General features: G+C 39.1%; 1 protein-coding gene across 6 annotated transcripts in view; it reads right to left on the bottom strand.

Moving 5' to 3' along the window:
• The window catches only part of PTPRZ1 (protein tyrosine phosphatase receptor type Z1), a gene marked incomplete at both ends in the record, with an annotated part of 150402 nt that extends 130945 nt beyond the window's left edge, over window positions 1-19457 (bottom strand). For all 6 annotated transcript variants that reach the window (XM_084229192.1, XM_084229193.1, XM_084229194.1 and 3 more), the window contains one exon: window positions 19400-19457. In XM_084229192.1, the coding sequence (XP_084085318.1) occupies window positions 19400-19457 (58 nt within the window). The remainder of the gene's footprint in view (window positions 1-19399) is intronic.
• Between the last annotated feature and the right edge of the window lie 8278 nt (window positions 19458-27735).

Below are 27735 nucleotides of genomic sequence, written 5' to 3'. Positions count from 1 at the left end.
CTGTACCCCTGCTCTTGTATGCATAAATAAATAGGTCTTAAAAAAAAAAGAAAGAAAGCAATGAAGTTAGGAACTGGGGTGGAGGAACAGCAGGGATCAGTGCTGGGTAGGTGAAGTTGGAGAGGAGCCCTGAGCATCTAAGAGACCAGCTGGATATATAACTCTGGAGTTCAGATGAGTGTTCTGGTTTAGAGATATCAATTTGTGAGTCACCCCTGAAGAGAGAGAGGGATGCAATAACCAAGCAAATGATGTGGACAGAAAAGAGAAGCAACCCAAGGAATGAGTCTCAGGGACTCCAATGTTTAGAAGTTAGGAAATGAGAAAAAATCCTGCAAAAGTGAACAGATAGGGAAGGATAGTAGGAAACCAGGCAAGTGTGGAGTTCTGAAGTCAAGTAAACAACAACAAAAAAAACAAACAAACTCCACAATGACACAGTAGAAACTGTCAAAAGCTGCTTGAGGGGCAATAAAACAAGCACCAAAAAGACTGAGTATCAAATGTAGTAATATGGAGGCCACTGGTGAGATCCATGGGGTCAAGTTTTTGGCACGATAGAAGCAGAATCCTGGAGAGTGAGTTCAGGATCAAGTGGGAGGAGAGCAAATGGAGATAGAGAGTTCAGGAAACTCCAAAAGTTGAGCTGCCAGTGGAAGGAAAGAAATGGGACATAAATCACAAGATTTTTTTTGAAATGGAGAAAAAACAGCATGCAAGCAATACCAGTATTTTAACTATGTACACTGATGAAGCTGTATTTAAAAATATTAAGCTAAAATTTTGAAAGAAAACACCATGCTTTAATTATGAATGGACATAATGCAAAGAAAAAAGTTACGTTGCTAACGCTATGACCTTCAGCTGTAAACTTTCATGCAGAATCTTGCTTTGGGGTGGGAGGGAAGTTCTTCCTAAGTCACTTGCATTTCCCCTACCTAACAATACACTGTTGCCTAACAATACATTGCACTTTCTGCTTTTGCACAGATCAAGAACTTCTGAAGTAATAGCAAGCTTGTCCAAACGGGGTCATCATCTCTGCCTCTTCTGCTGAGGTCCCTGTGTTCCTGATGGGCATGAACCAAGTCAGGTACAATTCCCTGTCAGCAATGCCTCCTGCACCACCAACTGCCTGGCACCCTGGCCAAGGGCATCCATGACAATTGTGGCATTGTAGAGAGACTCATGACCACGGTCCTTGCCATCACTGACACCAAGAAGACTGTCGATGGGCCTTTAGGAAGCTGTGATGTGATGACTGAAGGGCTCCCCAGAACATTCTCCTGCTTCTCCTGGCACCGCCATGGCTGTGGGGAAGGTCACCCTGAGTTGAATGGGAAGCTGACTGGCATGGCCCGCTGTGTCTACACCCCCAACATGTTGGCTATAGATCTGACCTGTTGCCTAGAGAAAGCTGCCAAATGCAATGACATCAAGAAGGTGGTGAAGTAGGTGTCACAGTGTCCCATCAGGACCTGGGCTACACTGGGCAACATCCTGGGCCACACAGAGGACCAGGTTGTCTCCTGAGATTTTAATAGTGACACCTATTCCTTCACCTTCAATGCTGGGGTTGGCAATGCCCTCAATGGCTGTCTTGCCAAGCACATTTCCTGGTATCTTGCCAAGCTCATTTCCTGGTATGACAATGAATTTGGCTCCAGCAACAAGGTGGTGGATCTTGTGGTCCACATGTCCTTCGAGGAGTAGGAGGAGTAATAGACACTTGACCAACCAGCCCCAGCGAGAGCACAAGAGGAAGAGAGGCGCCCTCAGCTGCTGGGGTCCCTTCTCCACTGGTCCAAATACACTGAGAACCTCCCAAACTGTTGGGGTTCCATCCCAGACCCCCCTGAGGAAGTAGAGGGGTCTGGGGAGCCCTGCCTTGTCATGTATCATCAACAAAATACAGTGTACCCAGAAAAAACATGAAAAAACAAACTATGCATAATTTTGTGACGAATATTGTCTCAATAGTGCCATGACTATAATGACTGAATTGTGTTTGAGGTTTCTTGTACTGAATGTTTGACTCAGGCCTCATCTTAAATAACTACAATAATTAAAGCCTTTTTCAAAGAGCAGAATTAAAAGAGTGTGTTCCCTAAAAACTGATGTTAAATCCAGGCAATTCTCCATGCTCATAATTTTGGAATTTAAATAATTTAATTCATTCCTTATATATTTGAGTTTTAAAAGCTTATTTTCTCAGAAAGTCCCAGAGGAACTTTAACTATTGCTTCCAGCTATTTGCCAAATATTCATCAGATCAAATAATGTTGCTTCTGGCTGTGATATAATAAAATAGTAACTTTTTAGTGTTTAATAACCTAGTTAATATTCTACCAGGAATCACTATTTTAGTAAGCACTCTTTTTCAGTGTCTTTTAATTAAACATCTTAGCATTATAATTATTTTCTTCAGATATATTGTTCTCCCTTAAAAATAGAAGCATTCATATATTTAATATTATTCATAAGATTTAAATAAATATTTAATATTTCTCAAACTATAATGATTACATTTTTGTCCTGGGCATATATAAACATCTCCAAATAATTTCTTAAATAACCCGTTATTTAATATTAGTATAATTCATATTAGGTTCAATATAATTACTTTTCCAGTATAATTAATTATGTATTTTAGTGTAGACTTTGTCTTATTCTAACCAAGATAAGTTTTCATTAATTAGATGTTTTTCTCATTTGTTGTTTGAAGAATTGGGAAGTTACAGAAACCTGTCTAGATAATTTCTATTTGTCTCATAAAAAATCTGAAACTATTTTTATTGAATAGAACACTAACTTGTATATAGTATCTCACTAAACATTTGACAGATTTTTGTTTTCAGTAATCTATTCTTTTTCAAAAGAATAGATTTTTAAAATCCATTTTTTTTAACATGTCTTACTGTAGACTCTCCAGCTACAGCCTAAACAAGAATAGCAGTGCAAAGAGGAGAAACCGATTCCTGTAATAAAAGGTAGTTTTTTAAAGATTCTGTGGCATCAAGAATAACAGCTTTGTCAACAACTGGATGGCATGAGAAGATATAATGCTTTGGGATATAAGTCAGAAGGAGAGAGACCAACACCATATGATTTTACTCATATGTGGCCCATAAAGAAACTAAGTAAATCAAAACCAAACTTTCAGATTATGAGAATAAATTATAAGGAGAAACATACCTCCATGCAGTCAGTTTCCTTTGTAAATACATGGGAAATGTAAATTAGCCATTACTAGAATGAAAAGGGGGGGGAGTGGGAAAATCAGGTAAAAGGGGTCAATTGCATGGTGAGGGATAAAACTGGATTTTAGTGGTGAATTTAATGTAGTACACTGATATCGATTTATAATGATGCAAACTTGTAACTTATATAAAGTTATAATGCAATGTTACTTAAAAAAAAAAAATACTGGTTCTCTTTCCAGGAAAGAAAAATAGCTCTAGCTCTACAAATCTGAAACTTGCATGCTGTTGAAAATTTTTAAAGCATTAGATCTATGATAAAATGCTGACAATACAGCTATTGACAGCAACAGGTACCGGTGACTGTAAAATATATGGTGTTTTCTCCACACTTGAATCAAACAGGATCTCACATATCTCAGATCTTGTTCTTGGTTTTTTAAAAAAAGGATAAAAGGAACTGAGAGAAATGCTCTTGGCTGGCACTGCTGGATGTTGGAGGGATGAGGAGGTGTTGGTGAGAGGGATCCGGTATCTTTTTGTTTCATTAAAACCCAGGCTTGACAGGAAGCATAGGGGAAACTTAGTCCTAGAAATGGTGCATCCGCTGTGCAGGCCAACAAGTAGATTCTCCCACCGCTACTTAGAATAAAGAAACTTATAGTTCTCTTTCTCTCATGTTTCTGGCCACAGTAGTGGTTCTTCCCTTCTTCAGCATTCACTATTGTTCTCGATTCCAATCACTTAATTTTCTTTCTTAAAAGTCTGAATGCCAAGAGTAAAAGCCCTTAGGAAGTTGTCCACGATCTGATGCCAATTCAGTTCAAAATCTATATAGACTCTTGGACCTGTTAAAATGAGAATGTGATTTGATTGACCTACTTTTAGTTTACCTTTTAAAATAAATGGGATGGAGTGAACTTGAGGGTGAATTGAATTCTAATTCTGAAGACTGGAAATGTGATCCCAAGTTTCTTACTCAGCTAGAGTGTGCTAAATGAATGAAGGTGGTGGTAACGCTTACCATTTGACTAGATAGATCCTATTGCATTTTCCATTTTTACAGTGACTGCTTTGGAAGGAATTTCACTTGCCGATACATGGCACAAATACTATATGGGCCAGGAATATTTAGAATCTCATGCCTCTGTCTCTTGAGATCAGACTCCTTCAAAAGCAAAAGCTGTGACAATAACTGAAATACAATTGTGAGAACAATGTCATCAGGGTGAGAAGGTCCCTAGCAGGGAACAGTTCCCTGTCTCTAGCAGGGAACAGTTCCCTGTCTCTAGCAGGGAACAGTGATGTGACAGAGAAGGATTCAGAGCAGAGGCTAAAGCTAAGCAGGAATGCAAAGGCCCATAAGCCATCAAAGAAGGAAAAATTTGAATCAGAGTGAGGGAACATGGGTGTAGAGGTTCAGATCAAGCTGGACAGAGAAGCTGAGTTCAGGTTTTGATGCACCTTGCATGCCCTGGTAGGGCACCACATGACATCAAAAGTGACATGAACCCGTGAGTCCTTTTCAGTGATGAGTAGAAAGAATAACAACAACAAAAAGCCCATCACATTTATTATTTTCTCAATGGTTTCCATGGATGGAGACCCTTACTCCTCTGTTGTGTTTCATTACTCAAGTTGGTTGAGAATTTCTTTCTAAAACAGACACAATGTTAATCAAAAGTTCTTCTCCCAATATGCAAGTTCCTTAAAGCACTCCAATGTCCATTACTACATACTTGCAAAAGCTTTAACATTGGCCTTGGACAAGCAATAATATATGTCAAGTAAGTCAAGAGTATAGTGAACATTTTGGCAAGAGAACAGGTTGGTGAGGATTTCTTAGATTAATATGGAATGCATTTGTTGTTTTCATGGTGTGTGTGTGTGTGTGTGTGTATGTGTGTGTGAGAGAGAGAGAGAGAGAGAGTATGAGAGAGAGAGAGAGAGAGAGAGACAGTAAAACTTTCCAGTTGTTTTTGAGCAATGAATATGTGTGTTTAAGAGTTTAGATGAATGAGCAAATACATATAATTTGCATATTATACACATACTATGCAAAAACTTTTCATTCCTTTTTATTGAATACCATATAAAGAACCCAAGAGATTAATCAATGGGAACTTAAACTGCAGTCTATGAATCCTAAGGGGAAATATACATGAACATATTTTTTTCACTGAAACAACAGTCTGGCATAATTGGATTGTAGCAGAATGCAATAACAAGCATAATTAGTTCCACACAAAAAAGTCTACATCAATCTTTTCTCTATGACCTATTTTCAGGGAGTTTTCTCCATTGCAGTTTGGGGTGCAATCACCCAAACAAATATCCAGCAGTCTGTGTACTATAATCTCAAATCATCATACTTATAAAGCCAGTAGCCCCATGTATTTATTAGAGAAAATTCACTGCATGGAAGTACATTTTCTCTGCCGGTATCCATAGGAGACCCAGCACCCAACCTGTGTTGCATGTTTATATGCCTTCATCATTAGTGGAGAGACAAACTCACTAAACATCTTTATATCTTCAATTGCCTGAGTGTCAAGTGTTGCCTCATTGGGCGACAGCATTGGGAGCAAGGCAGGATGGAGGAAAGACAACACAAAGTCCAAGGGAAGAGAGAGAAAGAGAGAGAGAGAGAGAGAGAGAGAAACTGACAGACCAACCTAGATGGGCTACATCTGTGGAGATGCCATGCCTTTCCCCCATGCCAGTCTTTCATTTATTTAATATTAGATTCAAGGAAGGCGGGCAAGTATGTTGAGGAATGTGTGGAGGAATGTGTACTGGGGATGCATAATAGTCTGACACAATCTAGGGGGGGAGTGAAGAGGAGCTATTACCTGGGCGCACCATTGTTGCTGCTGATCAAAACACCCTATCTCTAGTCCCTGTTTACACTCAACTTTCTGTCAAGGTAGTCTAGCTGGTTATGCTAATCTGGCCATAATGTCTGCCTGCTGTTTTCAGCAGATATCCTCATACCAACACTTTTGTCCTGGTGAGAGGCTCCCTGCCTGAATCTACATTTTAGAGTAACCAGCAGAAACTTTGGGCATCAAGACTACACCCTGAGAACAAGGGGGCTAGGGAATCCACAGTCAAGTCTAATAGAATTTAATCTCTCATCATGTTTGTAAAAATTAAGAGTTTTTTGCCCCCCAAAATTGATAGATGCTCTGGTTTCTAATTTTATACTGTGATGGAGGAGGAGAAGGAGGGAGAGGAAAAAGAGGAAGACGGAAAAGGAATAAGGGGAGATGTGGCTACCTTGAAAAGTTCTAGACAAACTGGAAACTGAAATACTTTCTTTTAGGTGTTTTATCATTTGGAGGGAACAGAGGGAAGGGTATAAAATTTTGAATACATAAATGGAAACAAAGAAGCATCATGTGTTTCCTTAATTTCTTTTTTTTTTTAAAGATTTATTTTATTTATTTATACAAGCACTGGGTACAGTCAGAAGTGCGGGAGGGTGAGAGAATTCACCAGAGTCAGAGCGGGGAGCAGAACAGGCAGATGGACGAAGTGCACTGCTGAGGGGAGCAGCGGGTGGCAGGAGAGGTCTGCATGCCATGTGGGACCCTTGCCCGGTGGCCAGGAATCAAACCGGCACTGCAGAGGCTGCGGGCAGCTTTGCAAGCCAGTGCTCAACCGCTGCGCCACCGGGGAGGCCCTCTTAATTTCTTTTGCCAAGAATACTAAATAACTATAATGTAATGAAAGGTGAGGTGGGAAATAAAGTTGGAATCACAGGAAGGTAAGAGCATGATGGGATACTCTCTGGTGGGATGAATGATGCCCAGATTGTGCTGTCACTCACAGGACTGAAGTGCAACAGCTACTAGCCATTCTTGGCTAATTTAAAGTGTTTCATTCCTTGTGATTCTTTCCAGGAATACATTTTGCATTGACATCTATGTCCAAAATTCTCATCCTTTTAGAGGTTTTTAGCATTAGGAGTTTACCTTGGTCAGAAAATAGCAGCTGTCTCCACCAAAAATTAAACCTCAAATCAGGACTTAACTGTGGAGATTATGTGGTATTTTCTCAGTAGTAGGTTTTGAATAGAATAAGAGTGTTTTCACATACATGTTTTGCATATATATTTTGCTACTTAACCTTTTATTTTTTAAAGATTTATTTATTTATGCATACGAAAGCGGGGGTATAGGCCAGAGATGTGGGGGGGTGAGAGGATTCCCCAGAGACAGAGTGGGGAACAGAACAGGCAGAATGACTGAAATATACTGCTGAGGGGAGCAGCGGGTGAGTCAGGAGAGGTCTGCTGTGCCATGTGGGTAGCTCCCTGGCCGGCCGGGGATTGAACTTGTGCTGCAGAGGCTTCAGATTGCTTCATAGTGCGGATCTTAACCCCTTGCGCCACCAGGGAGGCCCTACTTCACCTATTATTGCAAGTGTGCCAAGTCAGAGTATTAAACAAAAGTAGATACATTTGACACTAGAGATGCAAAATCCAACCAACTTCTCTATTCAAGTTTCTCTTTGAATAAATAAAGTGAGTAATATAGACTTTGTTTTGTTTCTGTATATAATGAAAAAATGGGGGGGCAAAAAGGATTAAATTATTGAATGAAACAATCAATATTCCATGTTCAAAAGGAAGGGTGCAGCTTGTATGCTCACAGAGACATTTTTAAAATGAATTCACATCTTTGTCTTTGTCTCTCATTTTCATCACTTTCTAGAGACTTAAAATCTGATGCACACAATTTAACAGTCACTCCCTTATTCTCTATTCTGTTATTTTCCCTCCAGGGTTCATTTTATATCTGTAACCAGATTAACTCCTCAAAGAGAAAAACTATTAAAGCCTAAGCACAATGTTAAACACACAGTAAATGCTCAATGAAGATCTGGTGAATTGAGTCCCATTGATCTCAACTGGACTCAATGCTTTGGATTCAGGTCACAGAAAGAAGCAGAACTGTTCCTGTCCATTTTTTTTTTTTAACGTCAGCTGCCAGAAAAAGTGAGGCTCAAAATATCCAGGATCATCATTGGCATTAAACTTAACAATTTCCCCAAAGAATATAACCTTTTCAATCTCAAAACAGTATCAGTTTTGATAATAAAGAATACACATACCTACATACAAACACGTATGCACATATGAATACACATATATACACAGCACATTGATACACATGTATACACATATTCTTCTTTATTGTATGCATACATGCACATGTGTGTATATAAAATTCATGCATTATACATGTGCATGTATCCACATGTAACCGACATATATATCGCTTGTCATTATATACTTAAATGTTACATGTGATTTACCCGTGACACATGATATACCCACTCTGAGATTCATCAAAGGACTTCACTGAAATCAAATATGTCTCATGAAGAATACATTCAACCATACTTCTTAAGTAAATACAAGTCTTGAATCCTACTCACATTACACAATTCATCTATATTTACATCCTTGACAACTGCCACATAATCCCTTCCTTAAATTTAATGGTTCATGAAAACTTACCAGTTCATATATCTTTAGAATTTAGTATCTCTTAAGAGGCACATAGTAAATAACAAAATACTATTTTTTTTTAACTAGCAGGAAAATACCACTAAAAATCAATTCTGGTTTTTCATTTTCATTCATAGAACAAGCCTGTTCTATGGGCTATGTTTCCATTGCACTGCCTTTTATAAGCTTTTTTTTTTAATTTTTTTTTTATTAAGGCATGTTTTATTTATTTATTTATTTGTTTGTTTGTTTTTTTATACATGCACTGGGTACAGAAGCGCAGGAGGGTGAAAGAACTCACCAGAGCCAGAGCGGGGAGCAGAGCAGGCAGAAGGACCGAAGTACACTGCTGAGGGGAGCAGCGGGCGGCAGGAGAGGTCTGCGCGCCATGCGGGACCCTCCTCCGGTGGCCGGGGAGCAGCTGGGGATCAAACCAGCGCCGCAGAGGCCGTGGGCAGCTTCGAAACCCAGCGCTCAACCGCTGCGCCACCGGGGAGGCCCTGCACTGCCTTTTATATAAAACACAAGTTACAAGAAATTTACAATTTACCAGTTTATGCAACATGAGTATGATAACCTGCAAGCAATCTGAAGTCACAGATATTAAGAAAACTTATTTACTGGCAGAGAGCTAACTGAAATGTCACAATTCTACATGTGTTCAGATTAGAAAAGACAAATACAAGAATTCTAAAGGTGAATGAAGTAAATAGTTTGATGAGACAGGTCTTGACAATGGCATCCTGAATACTACAAATATACTTAGATCCTTCCCATTCTTAGGGGGAAAAGATCTAGTTGTGACTCTATTTCCAAAAATAGTTAATATAGATTATTTTTAGCAGCACCATTGCTTATTGCTTCATAAAAATACTGAGTTAATCAGTTTAGAGGAAATGTCTAGCTTCAATTCCTTTGTATCATAGTAACAAATTTGGAGTTCCACCATTCAATGAATAAGTAAGTCTTCAAGTTACCAAACTTTATTTCTAACTTTATTTCTCTCTCTTCTTTTTATTCCCCTCCAATCATCAACTTCTGTAGAACTGTGTGCATTTTCTGCCTCCAGTTTTCCTCCCTGGATATTTCTCTGACTCTGTGTGATCCTTGCTACATCTTCACCTTTCCATAGGGGAAACTCTGATGACCACCAACACCTCACTCTCCAGAGAACATTACTAAATTATATCCATTCTAGCAATTACAGTTACATCAAATGAGGTAATGTATTTAAGAATATGTGTTAAATATTGAAGAATTACAAAAAGACAATGGTATTATAGTTCCAAATGATCTATCCAATTTCTACCTTGACTGCCATAGTATAACAGCCTTTATTGTGAGCCTACTAATTCCTAGAGTTACTCTCAAAATCCAATGTACAATTTGATGCTTGAGTTATCTTCTTATTTGATCTATTGAAATCATCCCACTGCTCAAAACCCTCCAAAAGTTCCCCATTACCTACTGACAAATGTCAAACTCTAAACCTTCAACGAACCATTGGAAATTCTACCTACGACTTGACACTTTTGCACTACTACATACCTCTTCCACTTTTTTCTTCCCTCTAAACTCCAGACATCATTCCCATTCCATCCTTCTATGTACCTCATCCTTTTTGCTACTATGCCCTTTCCTTCCATGTTGACCTCTGAAACTCTATCCAAACTCCGTCCCTCCTAGTTGCCCTCCCAGAAGTGAATTTAACTTACACTTGCACACATTCATACTTCTGTATTCCACAAACACTGCCATGCCTGACAGCTACTTGTGTATTGGTCCTTCTCTCCTGCAAAGGCTTAGCAGATCACCAGAGGAATAGTCTGTAAAGGGTAAGTGTCTCACAAGGAAGATGATCAATTAATTGAACTGATTTGTACTTGAATCCTCACTGTTACTGATTAAGAATATTAAAACAGTTGTCTGGACCACTGTAAAGGTTACTCATTAACTTTTAAGTCGAACTGTTAATGCTTCTCAAATAAAATGCTTCTCAAATAAAATGCTTCTCAAATAAAGTCTACACCTGATAAATAATGAAAATGTTATTTAAAAGCATACAGTTGTTGCAATGGAAAAACAGAGCTATATCTTAGCTACATATAGCTAAAATTGCATCTGTTACATGCCAGAAAATGGTAACTCTGATTCTAACAAATTATGCATAGAGGAAGAAAACAAACGAGACAGGGCACAAGATGATGCGTCATAAACAAAACAAGATATTATGTGCCTGTATCGTCTCAGAGTCAGGCTCACTTACATTCTCACCTACTGAGGGACTTGAATCTTTGGATTAACTCCAAGACTGTCTGGCCTCCTGAAGTTCCTCTGGCTTGTAAAGACTATGAGGTCAACCTCTATAGTTCATACTCCTCCTTCTAGGGTTACTTTGAAACTGAAACTGCCTTAAGAGGAGGAGAGAGGAATGGGATGTTTTCCAGGGCCTTTGTCCTGTATCACTAGCTTTGTTTTAGGATAGCATGAAACTTGCCAATATCTCTACCCTAAGAAAAATGAACTAAGATTAGTAGTATCACGAGGTTGGCCTAGATCTGTGGTTATAAAACATGCTGTTCTGTCATCACCTGGGAGTTTTAAGAAAATACCTACATCTGGGTTGTGAATCCACATATGTATTTAATAGAGATGAGGCCCAGACATCAGTAAGATTTAAAAGTTTCCCCAGGTGTAGCAGTCAGCCCTGGCACTATGGTAAAATACTACAAATTGGGTGACTTAAACAAAAGATGTTTATTTTTCGCAGCTCTGGGAGCTGGGAAGTCCAAGGTCAAGGACTCAGCAGATTCAATTCCTCGAGAGGACTCTTTCTGGCTTGCTGAATGGCCGCCTTCTCACTGGATTGCATGGTAGAGAGAAAGAGAACTCTGGTCTCTCTCTTCTTATAGGGATACTAATCCCATTATGGGGCTCCATCCTCAAGAACTGATCTAAAACTAGTTACCTCCCAAAAGCTTCAGCTTCGAAACCATTGCATTAGGGGCTAAGACTTTAACATTAAAAAGATGGGGGAACACATTCAGTCACTCACAACATGTAATTTCAAAGTGCAGCCAGGATTGAGAGCGCTGACCTTGATCAACAGTTGTCACCCTGTTTTACAAGAATGACAGTGATATCACATGGGTAATACGCTGGTGTGGGCAGAGTAAGATTCTACACAATTCTATTTGCCAGGTGAAATGCCACCCTGTGTATCCTATTCAAAAAGACATGTTAGAATGCAGGAGGGTCAAAATGTCACTAGAGAAATCATTTTTAACCTGATAACAATGTGATGGAAAATCATGAGAAAATCTAAAAAATTCCTTACATCTCACTAGCATTTTGTTATTCTAAGACCAGAATCAGGATTCCAGAGATGACCACAATCTCTGCCTTTAAGTAACAACATTTAAAAAAAAAAATCCATTCTAGGTACTTAGCTAATCAGTTCAGAGAAAAGGTCTAGTATTGGATCCATATTTAGATAAATGTTAAACCTTTAGGATTCAAGAAATAAGTAGCCCAGTCAACGATAGTGGGGGAAAAAAAAAAAAAAACAGAAGAGTAATACAATAGATGCTAATGGGCAAGATAAAGAAAGAGAAGGATGGAAAGATTCTCTAAGAGAGGAAAGGTACCTGTAGTCACTGCATGAATATTTTAACAGAAAATCCTTCTTTCTTACTGATTAATAAATTAGTCTTTCCAAATACATGAAGACTATATTTCCAAGGAAACATGTAAAAAATTTCTCTTGTCAGTTAATTCATGCTTATGAGACCAGAAAGTTGACGTTAACCAAGACCCTGAATAATTGAACTTATTGAATTGACTTTAATATCTGAATATCAATATCAGAAGCAATAAAGGACATTCTTCCTATTTGAACAGTAGGATTTTTAGGTAGGGAAAAAATCAACCCATATTTTAAAATTTATGTTAAGTACAAAGCCTCAAAAATTATAATAGCACGGTAAACATATTTTAACTTGTTTTATCGCAAACATTAATCTCCCCCCAATAAAATTGTCAATGAGATGCTGAGAAAAGTTGAAGACTTAATTCAGTGTGAAGGCTTTGAATGACAATAAACACAGTCTTCATGGGCTCAAGACACTTCACTTTTCATTACTGAGCAACTCTCATTCCCAGTGACCTCTCTTACCTAACAGGTGAACATGTGCATGTGCTCTCTTTCTCTCTCTCTCTCTCTCTCTCTCACACACACACAGACAGGTGCATACTCTGACCCCCTGGATCATACCTGTTACACTGGCACCAATTCATCTAGAACTAAATGCTCACTCAAAATTGCTCCTGCAATGTGGGCCTCCCTGGTGGCACAAGGGGTTAAGTCCCAGCATTATGAAGCTACCAGGAGCCACTGCAGCACAAGTTCAATCCCTGGCCAGGGAGCTAACCCAGATGGCACATCAGACCTCTCCTGTGGGGCCTGCTGCTCCCCTCAGCAGTGTATTTCAGTAGATCCACCTGTTCTGCTCCCTACTCTGTCTCTGGTGAATCCTCTCACTCCCTCTCACTTCTGGTCTATACTCCATCTCTTGTATGCATAAATACATAAAATAAATCTTAAAAAAAAGAATTATCATTAAAAAAATTGCTCATGTAATGTCAATCATGGGGTATTATATTTCATGCACAGATAATATCTGGATCTAGGTGCCTTAAGTGCCTTTCTGGGATATTCAAAAAAGAGTGAAGTTCTAGTGTCAGAAGTGGCATTATAGATGGCTGGGTCAAGGTGAACTGATCTAACTACTGGATTGGGATCAGAATCAAAAGAAAGAAACAATCAAAGTGAGAATTTGTCTAAGAAACTTCATGGTACTCTCTCTCTCTGGCCTTAGGCACTGAAGATTTACTAAGCACCTACTATATAGAATGAAATACAGTCTTTGCCATCAAGGAGCTAGTCTAGTTGGGGAGAGAGATACAATGTCAAATAATACAAAGAATGTTAGAACAAATAACGGAAAATGCTGTGGGACAGAAAACTCATTCCTGAACTAGAGGTAATCTCTCCCATTCAACTCCAATCTCTCAAAGTCATAAAGTGGCCTTAAAACTTTCTTCATTTCTTGCTGCTCTACCCAAGGTCACTAGAATGCTCTGATTTTTGTTTAGCTGACTCAACACAGGCCAGAAATGACCTATAGACATCAACACTGAAATCATTTTAATGTCTTCAGAGGTATTTTCAGTTGACAAATTCTCATCAATATTAGCAATCAATACTTTGCCAGTTTTATGGGGTTTTTTGGTGGTGGTTTTTTTTTTTTTTTTTTTTTTTTGTTCAAAACTGTACTGCCCAATAGACTTTCTGCAGAGAGGGAAATGTTTCTCATCTGCACTGTCCCATGTGGGAGCCACTAGCCATATGCAGCTGAGCACTAGAGTGATTGAGGAACTGGATTATTATTTCAATAAATTTAAAATTAAATAGTCACCTATTCCTGTTGGCTAGCATATTGGACAGCCCACTTCTCAAATACAAGTGTTTCAGTTTTGTGCAATATAATAAAATAATTTTCCCCCTAATGACTATACAGTATGTCACATATGTCTCTAAAGTATTACAAACATGATAAAAACTGGTTTCCTTTTGTAACCTATGTTGTTCTTAAGACACTAAATTTTAAAGCACAGTTGTAACATATGTAGTGTGTTTGCTTAAATTGGCGCTAACCTTTACTATAGGCCTTCTTGAAGTGGAATATATTCTAAAGTACTTACAAACTAAGATAGTTAAAACATTGAAGTATTTGGAAAAGACTGATTTTCAATTAGTTCAAAATGGAAGTATTATCTTAAAATGAGATTTAAAGATTTTCATGTGGGGACTGAATCAGATCATCTGGATTTTAGGCATCATAAGTATTAGAATTCTATTAATGCATTGCTTAATAATTAGTATCTAGCAGAATCCTGACACATGTAATGAAAGAGTAATTAAAACAGGATGGGAATGTTTCATATCTGGACAATGGTGCTTGTTAAATGACCATATGTAATTGCCAAAACTTTCTAGAAGGTACATCAGAAACGCTGAAGCATGTCTTCATTTTAAAAACGAGGGATGTGAAGGCCTCCCTGGTAGCTTAAGGGGTTAAGACGCAACCTATGAAGCTATCCATAGCCATTGCAGCATGAGTTCGATCCCTGCACAGGGAGCTACCCACATGGTACAGCAGACCTCTCCTGTCCCACCTGCTGCTCCCCTCAGTAGTGTATTTCCATCAATCTGCCAGTTCTGTTCCCCACTCTGTCTCTGGTGAATGTTCTCACTTCCCCACACCTTTGGTCTGTACCCCAGTTCTTGTATGCATAAATAAATAAATATTAAAAAAAAATAAAAACAAGGGTTGTGATATGGGAGTACATAGGAAAAGGCATCAATGAGAGTCTTCAGGAAAGAAAATGGCACATCTCACATGAAGCATATTAGAAAATTCCAATGAGCAACTGATCTCATAGAAATAAAAAGAGCAAAACAAAAGGTGCAGGCTTGACACTCAGAAAAATATATAGGCTGAGACAGACTATGTGATGTTAGGTAAGGTATTTGACTTCTCTGTGCCTCAGTTTTCTCAGTTGTAAAATGTATGAAATTAAAATGCCGGGCCTCCCCAGTGGCGCAGCAAGTTGAGCGCAGCGCTGTGAAGCTGTCTGCAGCCTCTGCAGTGCAGGTTCGATTCCTGGCTGGCCAGGGAGATTCCCATATGGCGTGGCAGACCTCTCCTGCCTCGTCTGCTGCTCCCTTCAGCAGTGTATTTCAGTTGTCTGCCTGTTCTGCTCCCCGCTCTGTCTCTGGTGAATCCTCTCACCCTCCCATGCCTCTGGCCTGTACCCGAGCTCTTGTATAAAAATAAATAAATCTTTAAAAAAATTAAAATGCCTATACCAAAGAGCTTGGGGGATGTAGTAAGAAAATGCACGCAAAATGTTCAGCACTGTGTCTGCACTCAGCAAACAATTGTAAGTGGAAATATAATGCAAGCTTATCTTCTTAATCAAGCTATTCCTTAAGATCATCTGGTCCCCAGTGAGGGGGTTCCATTTCCATACTACCATCTGAAGAGTTGGCAGATGAGTGATCAAGCAAAGCTACCAGGTAGACGTAACTCCAATCTTTTGGGAGTAAGGAGAAGGGAAACGCAGCTCACACTTCCAGAAAAACCTGAATTTTTGCCAGAAGCAAAATTCCTACAACATCAAATTTTAAGCAAGCTTCCAATCACCAGTGCAGACATGAGCGTGTAAATGAATTCATCAATGAAATGATTTATCCTGGCAGACTTCCCTGAGTGGAAATCTACATTAAAAGAAGAAAGAGAGAAATGAAATATAGAAAATTTGTTACTCTTAAATTAAAAGTAAATTTATTTTCTGAATGAAAACTAGTTATTATTTGGGGGAAAAGGGAGAATATTTCTATTTCTATTACAATTCATTTTCAAAGGATAAACAGACCAAGTTGAGAGTTAAAAAAATATTAGGTTCCACTGCCTCAGGAAACATTCAAGATTAACTAAGAAATCAATTCGACAGAGAAGTTGGATATAATTTGTAGTTCATATACCCTTAAAATAGCAAGACATGACTAAAAAATTCAGAATCTGATTCATTACATATTTAACAATAATATTTAGACATTCAAATTTAGTGTATAATGCAGGGCTGTAACTCACTGAATTCAGTGATCCTGAATTCTCATTAGTTCAAAGAAATTATTCCTTAAAAGCTCTTAAAACACCTACCTCTCCTCTATGACTCAGAGTTAACCCTCCTACAGGAAAGCAACTGCAATTTTTCCCATTACCTGTTCAGTGGGTCAAGATTAAATAATAACTAGAGTTGTGCAGTCATTACATTAGCTCTTCGGCTAGCAGAAAAACCTCTTAATTATTTTAGAGAAGGTCCAAATTCACTTGGGGAATTATTTTGGAGATATCCTTAATCTCTGCCTCTCTGGTTAAGAATCTCCTTTGGCAGAATAGTATTGAATATTGTCATTCAATCAGCTATCAGAAATTAAATCCACAGTAAAAGATTTTTACTAATCCAGAAACTTCGGTAACGATTAAATGTCAGACTTGCTCAGTAGTTGTCAAATATGAACTTGAACCAACAGCAGCCTATCCTCGGAATTTGTAGGATATATTCTCAGGCTCCACCTCACACTAACTGAACAGAAACTTGAAAGTTGGGCCCTGCAATCTGTATTTTAATAAGACCTCTAGATGACACTGATGTACATGAAAGTTTCAGAACTGTGATCTAGTTAGTTGTATTAAGAAAATAATTGAGTCTACAGTTAAATTTTGATAGACTCAGTGCACAGACCTTTCCTGAGCATCTACTACATGTGCCAGGCCACCTGGTGGGCTCCCAGGACATGACAAACACACGCATAAATACTATGTTGAGGGCAAAAGATTTAGAGGCTGAATTTTCCATTTGCACATTGAAAAGTACTGTGTAGAATGTAGTTTTGTCTCAATCTTTCAAAATATGCCTTGTAGAGACAGAGACATTCATCCCATTGCAGATTGCCAGTACCTGCAGGTTAGCTTATAGACAACAATGTAATAGGCTAATTTTTTAAATGGGAAGAGATAACAAAAGTAGTCACGAGCTAATGTCAAAACACATGTTTTGAGTTCCAATACAGGTTAAGATTCAGTATTATCACATGAGCTTATGCTACTCTGAAATGACTTAATGCTTCACAGTTAAATTTTACATCAACAAAGCATTAAAGAAAATATTTAATAAACCAAAATCTAGAACAAAAAGCAACAGGCTACACATGTTTCATTCAGAGAAACTTTTGCAAAATGTGGTATATTGGAATGGAATATTAGTCAGTCACAAAAAGGAATGAAGTACTGATACGTATATGACATGAATGAATCTTGAAAAATGTCATGCTAAGTGAATGAAGCCAGACACCAAAGGCTACATATTGTACAATTCTATTTATGTTAAATGATCAGAATAGGCAAATCTATAGAAAGTGAAGATATGTGCTTGTCATATCTGAGATCAAAGATAACAAAGAATGGCTGTTAATAGACCTTTGGGAGTGAACGTTTTTGTATTTAGGTAGTGGGGTTGCTTGCACATCTTTGCGAATATGCTAAAAACCACTGAACTGTATAATTTTGCAGAATAAATTGTTTACCGTGTGAATTACATTTCAATTAAAAAAATTTCATAATATACCCAAGGCATGTGGTTTGTATGGTATGCAAAGCAATATCTTATATTTTATTTCATATTACAGTGAGATCCACTTTAACTTATAGTCTAAGTAACAAGCAAACCTGGCTTTGTTGTTAAAATCTATAATAGAAGTGTGAATTCAACAGGTGTGTTTTAGGTGACCCACATACTTTCAAAATAGGTCTTCCTTCACCAGAATGAACGTATGGTTCTAGAAAAAACCAAGACTTGATGCCCTTGCAGTCTTAAATGTCAACTGTGAACATCACATCAGCTCTGAATACTTCCATTAAGCTCTTGGAGTTTAAATTCTGTCCGTTTATCTGAGGAATGTTGCAATTATCACATTTGCATTGCATTCTCATTAGTTAGAACATGAATGCCATTTCTCCTTGTGAAGATTAGCATGCCAAGAGCAGCACCATCTATTGGATGAAAATGTAGGTTAATTATCTGTTTTATTATGAACAAGCTAACATTTGAAAAAATGGGATCTTCTAGTGGAAAAGATTTAAATATGTGTAGTCACAAACGGAGGGACATTTCCTCGCATTCAGGTTCTTGCCTTAACCCGATTGTATTCCACAGTAACAGAAAATTTCCACGAAGAAAAAAAGATATTTAATAAAATGCAAAATTCCCATCTTGTAATTCTGGAAAATGACCGGAACACTTGACTCTGGGTGACAGGTAACCATTCTACCTGGCCACTTCAGCATGCCATATCAGTATTAAATGTGTAAGCTGGAAGTTACCGGATGAAAGGTAAGTTCATGAATAAATTATACTAACCCCTGGCTTTCCTCTAACTTTGGCAACAGTGGCAGATCGTCGATAGAAATTTTGATTGAAACTTTTTTTTTTTTAAGTAACTGCCCAGACTTGGAAGTGACTAAATTAAAAGGACTGAAAAACACTGAGAAGTCAGGTTGGTGCTTGTTGCTGTTGCTACTTTCAGGCGTGCATGCGACTGTGTGTGTGTGTGTGTGTATGTGTGTTTCATTCAAGCCCTCGATAACCGCAGTACGAATTTAGCAGCAAAAAACGTGCAGAGAGTACGGAGCCCCGCACCAAGGCGGTGCTTCTATTCCCACAGGTATCTCCAAGGCTCTTTTCTACACTTCTGCAAAGAGCAGCGAGCAGAGCAGGGAGGACAGGGGCTGTGACAGGCCAACCTCTTTCTTCCAGAGGAGGCCGAGCACGTATCCCCACTGGCAGATGGAAGGTGGCAGAGGTGCGAGGTGGGGAGGGGGCGCATTCTCCCACGCCGCTGACACCCACCGAGCCTCCGCCCACACGGTCGGGATCCCCAGCCCTTTCCTCCTTACTAAGCGGGGGAGGCAGCAAGTCCCTAATGCTCTGAAATTCCCCCACCCGTGTCCCATACCATCCAGGAGATGAAGCCCGCCGAGGTGTTCTCACTCACCCAGACGGCACACACAGAGGAGCTGGACGCAGGCGAGGAAGCGCTTTAGGATTAGCATTTCCAGAAGGTCCAGGGGCTCCCAGCACGCGGCTCCTCTGCTTCTTGGGGTGCAGTGGGAGGGGGCGCGAAGGAAATGTTTTCTTCTCCAGTGAATAGATTGGGGTGAGAGAGAGAGAGGGAGAGAGAGAGAGGGATCGCGTGAGGATCGAGGCGCGAGGGGCGCGCGGGGTGGTCGCGGGCAGCGGGAGCCGCTAGCCGAGACGCATGTCGGCGGGCGAGCGGGAGTTGGTCTCCTTCGCTGGCTGCGGCCGCTGACTGAGCGCTCGGAGCGCAGCGGCGCCTGTGTGCCGGGTGCGCGCTCGGGCCGGGCTGTGCGCGCCGCGGCGCGGCGCGGCGAGGGCGGGGGCGCAGGACCGCGCCTGGGAGCGTGCGGCCCGCCCGGGGTCGCGCGCGGGGGGCGGAGGGGCGCGGCTGTGGCTCTGGGTCCCGGGCCCCCACTAATGATTCTCACGGCGACACCCCCTTCCATGCTCCCGCTCCCAACCCCACCCCCGGCCCCGGCCAGTGGCTGAGCTGTGCAGGAGTTCTGGGAACCTGCTGGGGTTTAGAATATTTGCGGAGAAAATGTCTCTTCATCAAAACTCCTTCATCCCTTTGGAAGAGGAGGCCAGACCTCATTGTTCTGCACAGCCAGAAACTGACCTTTAGGGTTCACCCCTGGAAATGGTTTTCATGTCATTGTTGGCGTCCCTGCAGATGCTAAGTGGGTCCAATCAGAAAGTGGTGGGGGCGCCTGAAGGAGCTGGTTCCTCTCTTTCTTTTCTTTCTATTTACCAAATCACTAAAGTAGTTCCAGACCGCATTACCTCTAGGGCTGTTGGTTGCAAATAATCCCCATCCTGATTGTGCCCAAGAAGACCCTGCCCCCTCTCCTCGACTCCAAACCAACTGTCCTGCTGTGCACAGCTGCCTGAGGCAACTCTGCAAATCACCTCCCAGACGGAACTACTCAAGTGCATCCTCGCTCAGGGTCACAGGGAAAGATTTTTTCATTGATTGATTGAAAGATATACAATAGAAATATAATGCATGCCTTCTGTTTCAGAGCTGGAAAGGGCACAGTCTACGTGTTTGTTTCTGTGGTGGTCGCTGTAACTATCTATAAATTGCGAGCGCCTTGATGGCAGGAGTTTGCCTTTACTAAGATATTCTCAGTTCTGAGCACAGTAGCAAAAATAATCAATAGATGCCCCCTAAATATTTGTTCCATTAATCATAAGGTAACTGGTAATGTCTCCCTGGGTGGCTGCACTTTTTAAAGATCCCATGCACTTTTTAAAGATTTTCCTTTGTATATACTTTAGATATTATTACATTTTTCTGCTTTTATGAGATCCAATTTGGAACCATTTAGGAGTTTAAAGCACAGAAAGACAAGTTCTGGAATTATCCCTTGTATTCTTAGTAACCTTTGATGCAGGTTATCTATACATCGTGTTCTGCTCTTGCCTCAAAAATAGTATTTTAGCTTTAAAATTTTGAGGAATTCTCGTTGCATACAAAATTGGTTTCTGAATGTATTTTAAGTGTTACTACCAGTTCTCACTAATATCCACAGTGTCCAAACACTAGATGAAATGTGCCGAGCTAATGATGTAGTTTGCTGTTGCTCTGGGAATTCATTATAGTTGTGTAATAACATATTTCAAACCCATCTAGATTTTTATTCAGGAATACATATCAATATTAAGCAATGGACCTTTAAACCCATTCTTGCTGTGAACAGAAAGAGAAATGCTATGATTTTTACAAGAATTATAATGGGTCTTCATTATTGCTCACTTATTTCCACTTAAGAATTTTTTTTTTTTTTTTTTTTTTTTTTTGCTAGCATAGCAAGTAGTGTATATAGACTAGAAGTGCACTAGCAGGTCAGAGAAAGTGCTTAATATGGACGAGTAGGCAGAGCAGTTTTTCTATATATACTTAATTGAAAAGGACTAACAAAAAAAAGTTGATGTTAGAGAGCTGGGGACAAGAATGAAAAAAACATATGTCATATGCTGTATAAAAGCAGTGTGAATTGGGCCTCCCTGGTGGCACAAGGGGTTGAGTTCGACTCCCAGCCAGCTGGTCAGAGAGAAAACCCACATGGCACAATAGACCTCTTCTGTCTCACCTGCTGCTCCCCTCAGCAGTGTATTTCAGTCAGTCTGCCTGTTCTGTTCCCCACTCTGTCTCTGGTGAATCCTGTCACCCCCCGCATCTCTGGCCTGTACCCCAGCTCTTGTATGCATAAATTAATAAATCTTTAAAAAAAAAAAAACAGTGTGAATTAAATTTGAATAGAATGAGTGGGGTCAGATTATAGGAAACACTTATTTCCTGGAGGAGTAGTTTGTACCTGATACACTAATCAAGAAAAATCACAAAGCAAATACAAAAACAAAAACCTTCCAAGAGCATCAGCACTTTAGAGGAAGTTTGATTTGCACAGGGGAAAGTGTAATGTTTCAGATCTCAGTTATCCATGCTACCCTGCTAATCTGCCAGATCATCCAACAATAACTACAAAAACCAACTTAATTCCCTTCTTACTTGGCCAAAAAGTGACATCAGAAGTTAGTCTTTCGTTTAGATCACAAAACTATAGGCACTGTTTGAAATTGGTGTTTCTGGTATAAAAGATAGATGAATCCTTTGATTTCTGCTCATTTGGGTCCCATTGTTAAGATCACTGTCATTCACCTGGGAAAACACAAAAACTACCTTGAGGGAATCCTCAAGTTGCTATTGAACTTTTTCCAGGAAAGGAGATGGCAACCAGTTCTCTGGGATCAAGTGACAGCCATGGAAAACTGACTTTGATTACCATCCAATGTGGGGCTTATGGTTTGGAGTTGGGTGATGGATTGGGAGGCCTGGGTCTCTAACACCAGCTCAGGTGTGGGAGAAAAGATGGCAAGAGAAGGGCACCATCATCAAAATCAGATTGTTTCTAAAATTTCACAATATTATGGAATTTACCGTCATTTCAGAGACATGGTACCTGATCAATACACATTAGACATTTAAGTTATAAACCTGTAAAACTACTTGCCTTCATTCAATGTCCTTATCTGTCTATAGAGCAATTTTTTTTAAATTTACCTTTTGAATTTATTCACTTGTTCATTCAACACATTTCTACTGTGTATTCATTGTATATCATGCATTGCTTTAGGGGTTGACCACTCAAGTGCAAATGATTCCAGCCCTACCAGAAAGGAACTCACAGTCTTATAGAAGAGAATGAGTATACCACAAAATGACTTTGGGGAAGATTGCCAGATAAGATACAGGATGCTCAGTTAAATTTGAATTCCAGATAAGCAATGAACAATTTTTAATACAAAATAGCTTTCAGTGTACTATGCTGTACTAAACCTAATGAATAAACTTAATGAATAATTTTTTAGCACTTAATAATTTTAGCACACTATGATGCACTAAATTTAATGAAGAAACCTGATGAATAATTTTTAGCACAAAATGAATTTTTATATGGGCATATTTATATTTCTCAAAAATCATTGTTTATCTGAAATCCAAATTAAACTTGGTATCCTATATTTTGATTTGTTAATCAGACAGTCTCACTTCGGTGTGTCTGGGAATTGTCTGATGTCAGGTTTACTCTTTTGTGTTTGTGAAATGTCAATGGTTTTCCAAAAGTTTCCTTACTCTGCAAGTTATTGCCAAAGTGTTCCTAACATGAATAAAGATAGAGCAGATGGGGGAAGGAGAGTGTTTTCTCTGCAGAATCTGTTTGACTCTTAAATTCAATGGAAGTGCTAGGAGACTACAGAGTGCCATATAGTCACTGAATAAAACATGGAATTAAAGGGGAAGTGAAGTATCTGTGCCTCTTAATCAAAAACAGTAATAAGCTGCTCCTGTTCAACTCTCATACTTCATTGCTCATTTCCATCCATTATTACTGAAAACTATGTTTGAGCAAAAGTCATTAGGTTGGATTGAACATTTAGCCTGAGAAAGTAATCACAATTTCTTTAGAAGTAAAATATGTTTTTTATTGGGATCTCCCTGGTGGCCTAGGGATTAAGTCTCAGTGCTGTCACTGATGTGGCCTGAGTTCGGTCCCTGGCCAGGAAGCTACCCACATGGTGCAGCAGACCCCTCCTGTCTCGCCCCCTGCTCCCCTCAGCAGTATATTTCAGTAAATCCTCCTGTTCTGCTCCCTACTCTATTCCCCACTACCTCCGGTGAATCCTCTCACCCCCTGTACCCCTGGTCTACACTGCAGCTCTTCTACACACACACACACACACACACACACACACACACACACATATTATGTTTTTTGTAATTCTAGGAAATTCATCAGAAGCAGATCTCATTTTACTTGAAATCATGTATTTTAGCTTATGTGACAGATCTGGCATTTGCACCTTGCAAACATTGTTCATATATTATTGAGACAATGGTGTCCTGTGTTACTGGGGCACCAGTATTCTTGTAGTAAGGTTACTGAAAAGACGGATGAGTAAATTTACTCTCTGCACATAGCAAACCTTTTATTTTGATTTATCCTACTAGTAAACTTTCTACCTAACAATGAACTCACTCTGACCTGCCTCAGCTTGCACCTTTGTTCTTAATAGCCCTTAGGAGTTTAGCTAGAAAGCTAATTACTGCCTTTCCCCAATATCTGGTATAAAACAAGTGGGAGGATCCTCATTGCTGGGCCCATATAGAGCATGATGTGGTACTGAGTTCATCTGAAGGAGGCATAATCATGCTTGAGAGGAAACACAGTATGTAAGTGTTACACACAGGATGTGAGTGTTACATACTTAGCCTTTTAATATTTATCATGATTAACCATAAAAATGTAAATTTATTTTCTATGAAGTGTGTAATTAAATAAAAAAATTAAGGAACACAAAAAGACAGGAGCATTGGAAAAGATAGGAAAGATATATTTTTTCCATAACAGAGATATTTGGTATAGTATGAGATGCAGGATAATACTTCCTCTATTTATTAGGATTGTAACTTCTTGTCCATTTCATATATTTTCCATTTGGAACTATAGTTTAAAAACCCCATAAACTTTGAAAATTACCTGTGGACAAACATGGCTTAAATCTTTATTTAAGCAATCTGTTAAAAAGAAAACAGGTCATCATAGCAAAGATCTTAGATGTCTTCTTAAATATTTATTGCTATACCACTACTACTCTCTTAGTTTGGAAATTTTCATTTGACTTGTGGATAAGCCCGTTTTTGTATGTGCTTAAAATTAAATGTATTAAAAAAACTTCTTGAGTCTCTTTGCCTTGAACTAAATGTTTATTTGATTAACTGACCCATTTAAAAATTATTTTGATTTTTTTAGATACATGTTATTTATTTATTTTTTTAAATTTTTTAAAGATCTATTTATTTATGCATATAAGAACTGTGGTACAGGCCAGAGGTGTGGGGGTGTGAGAGGCTTCACCAGAGACAGAGCAAGGAACAGAACAGGCAGAGAGAGTCAAATACACTAAAAACATGGGAGCAGCAGGCCAGCCAGGAGAGGTCCGCTGCGCCATGTGGGCAGCTCCCTGGCTGGGGACCGAACTCATGTTGCAGAGGCTGCAGACAGCCTCACAGCGCTGCGCCCAACCACCTGTGCCACTATGGAGGCCCTACATTTTATTTTTTAAAGCAATTTGGGTTTAGTGAAAGGAAGCAGCAGCAAAGAGAGTTCACATGACATACACAGCCTTCTCTCTTGGCATTGTGCACCATAGTGGTACATTTATTACAATAGATAAACCCACATAGACACATCATTGTCATCCGTAACCCATACTGTAAACTTTACTCTTGATGTTGTACATTGTATAGGTTTCGACTATCGTATAATAACATACATCCAGCATTATAGCATCATACAATAGAGCTCCACTTTGCTAAAAATCCTCTATGCTGTCATAGAGCCTACCAACCCTTATTCCCCCCTAATCCCTGGCAACTGCTGATCTTTTTACCATTTTCATAGTTTTGCCTTTTCCAAATGTCATATAATTGGAAATCATACAGTATGTAGCCTTTTCAAACAGATTTTTCTTACTTGGTAATATGCATTTGAGATCTTCCATGTCTTTTCATGGCTTGATAGTTAATTTCATTTTAGCACTGAATAATACGCCATTTTCTGAATATGCCAATTTAGCCCTTCATCTACTGAGGGACATCTTGGTTGCTTCCAAGTTGGCAATTATTAATAAAGCTGCTATAAATATCTATATGCAGGTTTTAGTGTAGACAGAAGCTTTCGACTTCTTTGGGTAAATGCCAAGCAGCATGATTGCTATATCCTATGATGAAAGCATGTTTAATATTGTAAGAAACTGCCAAACTCTTCCAAAGTGGCTGCCCCATTTTGCATTCCCTTTAGCAATGAATGAGAATTCCCAAACCTCTATGTCCAGTAGTGGGTGTTAGTGTTTAGAAACTTGGGCATTCTAACGGGATTGTAATGGTATCCCATTGTTTTAATTTGCACTTCCCTGAGGACATGGGCTGTGGAACTTCTTTTTTTTTAAATTAATTAATTTATATATATTTTACATCACTGTTCATTTTAAACAATGTTTGCTTCCCCCTCTCAGGTGTAATCCCCATAGAATTTCCTCCACCAATTCCCCGGTGCACCGTCCCTACAGTCCCCTGTGCTCCTCTCTCCCTCCCTCTCATTTCTCTCCCTCCTCCTCCCCTGCAGGATGTCTCTGGTTTATAATTGTCTGTTTGTTTTTGTTTTGTTTGGTTGTGTTTTGTATTGTTATTATTTTCCCCTGATGTCTTACTTGGTTTCCCTATATTTCTCCTGTAAGTGAAACCATCTGATATTTTTCTTTTTCCTTCTGACTTATTTCACTGAGCATAATTCCTTCCAGCCCCATCCATGTTGCTGTGAATGGCATTAGTTTATCTTTTTTGACTGATGAATAGTGGAATGTGGAACTTCCTTATTGAAAGATACTTATTTGCCATCTGAACATCTTCTTTTTTTTAATTTAATTTTTTTTTATTTATACAAGAACCGGGGTACAGGCCAGATGTGTGGGAGGTTGAGAGGATTCACCAGAGACAGAATGGGAAACAGAACAAGCAGACTGATGAAATACACTGCTGAAGGGAGCAGGGGGCGAGACAGGAGAGGTCTGCTCACCATGTGGGTTGCTTCGAGGCCGGCGGGTATCTAACCCGCGCTGCAGAGGCTGCGGACAGCTTCACAGCACTGCGCTGAGATGTCTGTTCAGGTCCTTTCAGGTTGTTCATTTTTATTTTTTTATTTTAACTTTTCACTTTGAAATAATTTCAGACTTAAGAAAAACTTGTAGAAATAGTACAAAGAATTTCTGTACATCCTTCATCAAAATTCTCCAGTTGTTAACACTTTACCTTTATCCTTCTTCCTTCGCTCATTATATGAACTAAAACTATAAACCAAAAAGATTTTCTTTGTAAAGCAGTCAGTACACGCTAAATTGCTTCAATAACCATCCTTCAGCTTGTCCTTTGGTGACTTCTTAAACATAACAAAGACGCTTCTGTTGATTCCAGAATATTTTGTTAACAATATTTTGTTATGATCTACAATAATGTGGAAAAGAAAATAGTGATCATTAGGAATTATGTCATGTTATATAATCATAATTCATGCTAGATTCATGTTGTTGCCTTGGAAAAGTTGCTCTTGATTTTGAAAATGCTTATTCTCAGGTCCAGGGCCCTTCCTTCTACCCCTCTTCCTCAATCTGGTTTATGTCTCTGTTCCTTTTGCATAGAAAATTACACCTGCCTTCTTATAGAGTGCCCTGCCTTGAGTATTCATACTATTTAGCCCATACACATTGCCAGAGAAATCATTCTAGAATAAATATCTAGTATGGACTATATACAAGTAAATAGGAACTGATATTAGGAATTAAATGCCAGGGGATTTGTAATGTAAAGTTTCCAAAGTATTATTCAAAAGGAATTCATCACTGTCTAAGTTGGACATTTTATTCGAGGGACTCATGTAATTGAGCAATGTGCTTTATTGTTAATTGTTGGTTGTATTACAATAATTCTTAGTTGTGTTAGTAAAATTGTATTCTTTAGAATGTGAGAGGTGATATCCTCTCTACATTGTGCCATTCATAAACTAACGATTGATATTTCAACATCCACATGTCCTGCTTCCTTCTTCCCACCCCAGCACTGTCTCTATTATGAAATATAATAGAAGCGTCTTAGTTTTCGTTTCCCCAAAAAATCATGATCTGAATTTCATT

This window comes from Talpa europaea, assembly GCF_964194135.1.
Source record: "Talpa europaea genome assembly, chromosome: 3".
Classification (NCBI taxonomy): Eukaryota; Metazoa; Chordata; class Mammalia; order Eulipotyphla; family Talpidae; genus Talpa; species Talpa europaea.
This window is presented reverse-complemented; position numbering and strand designations above follow the sequence as displayed.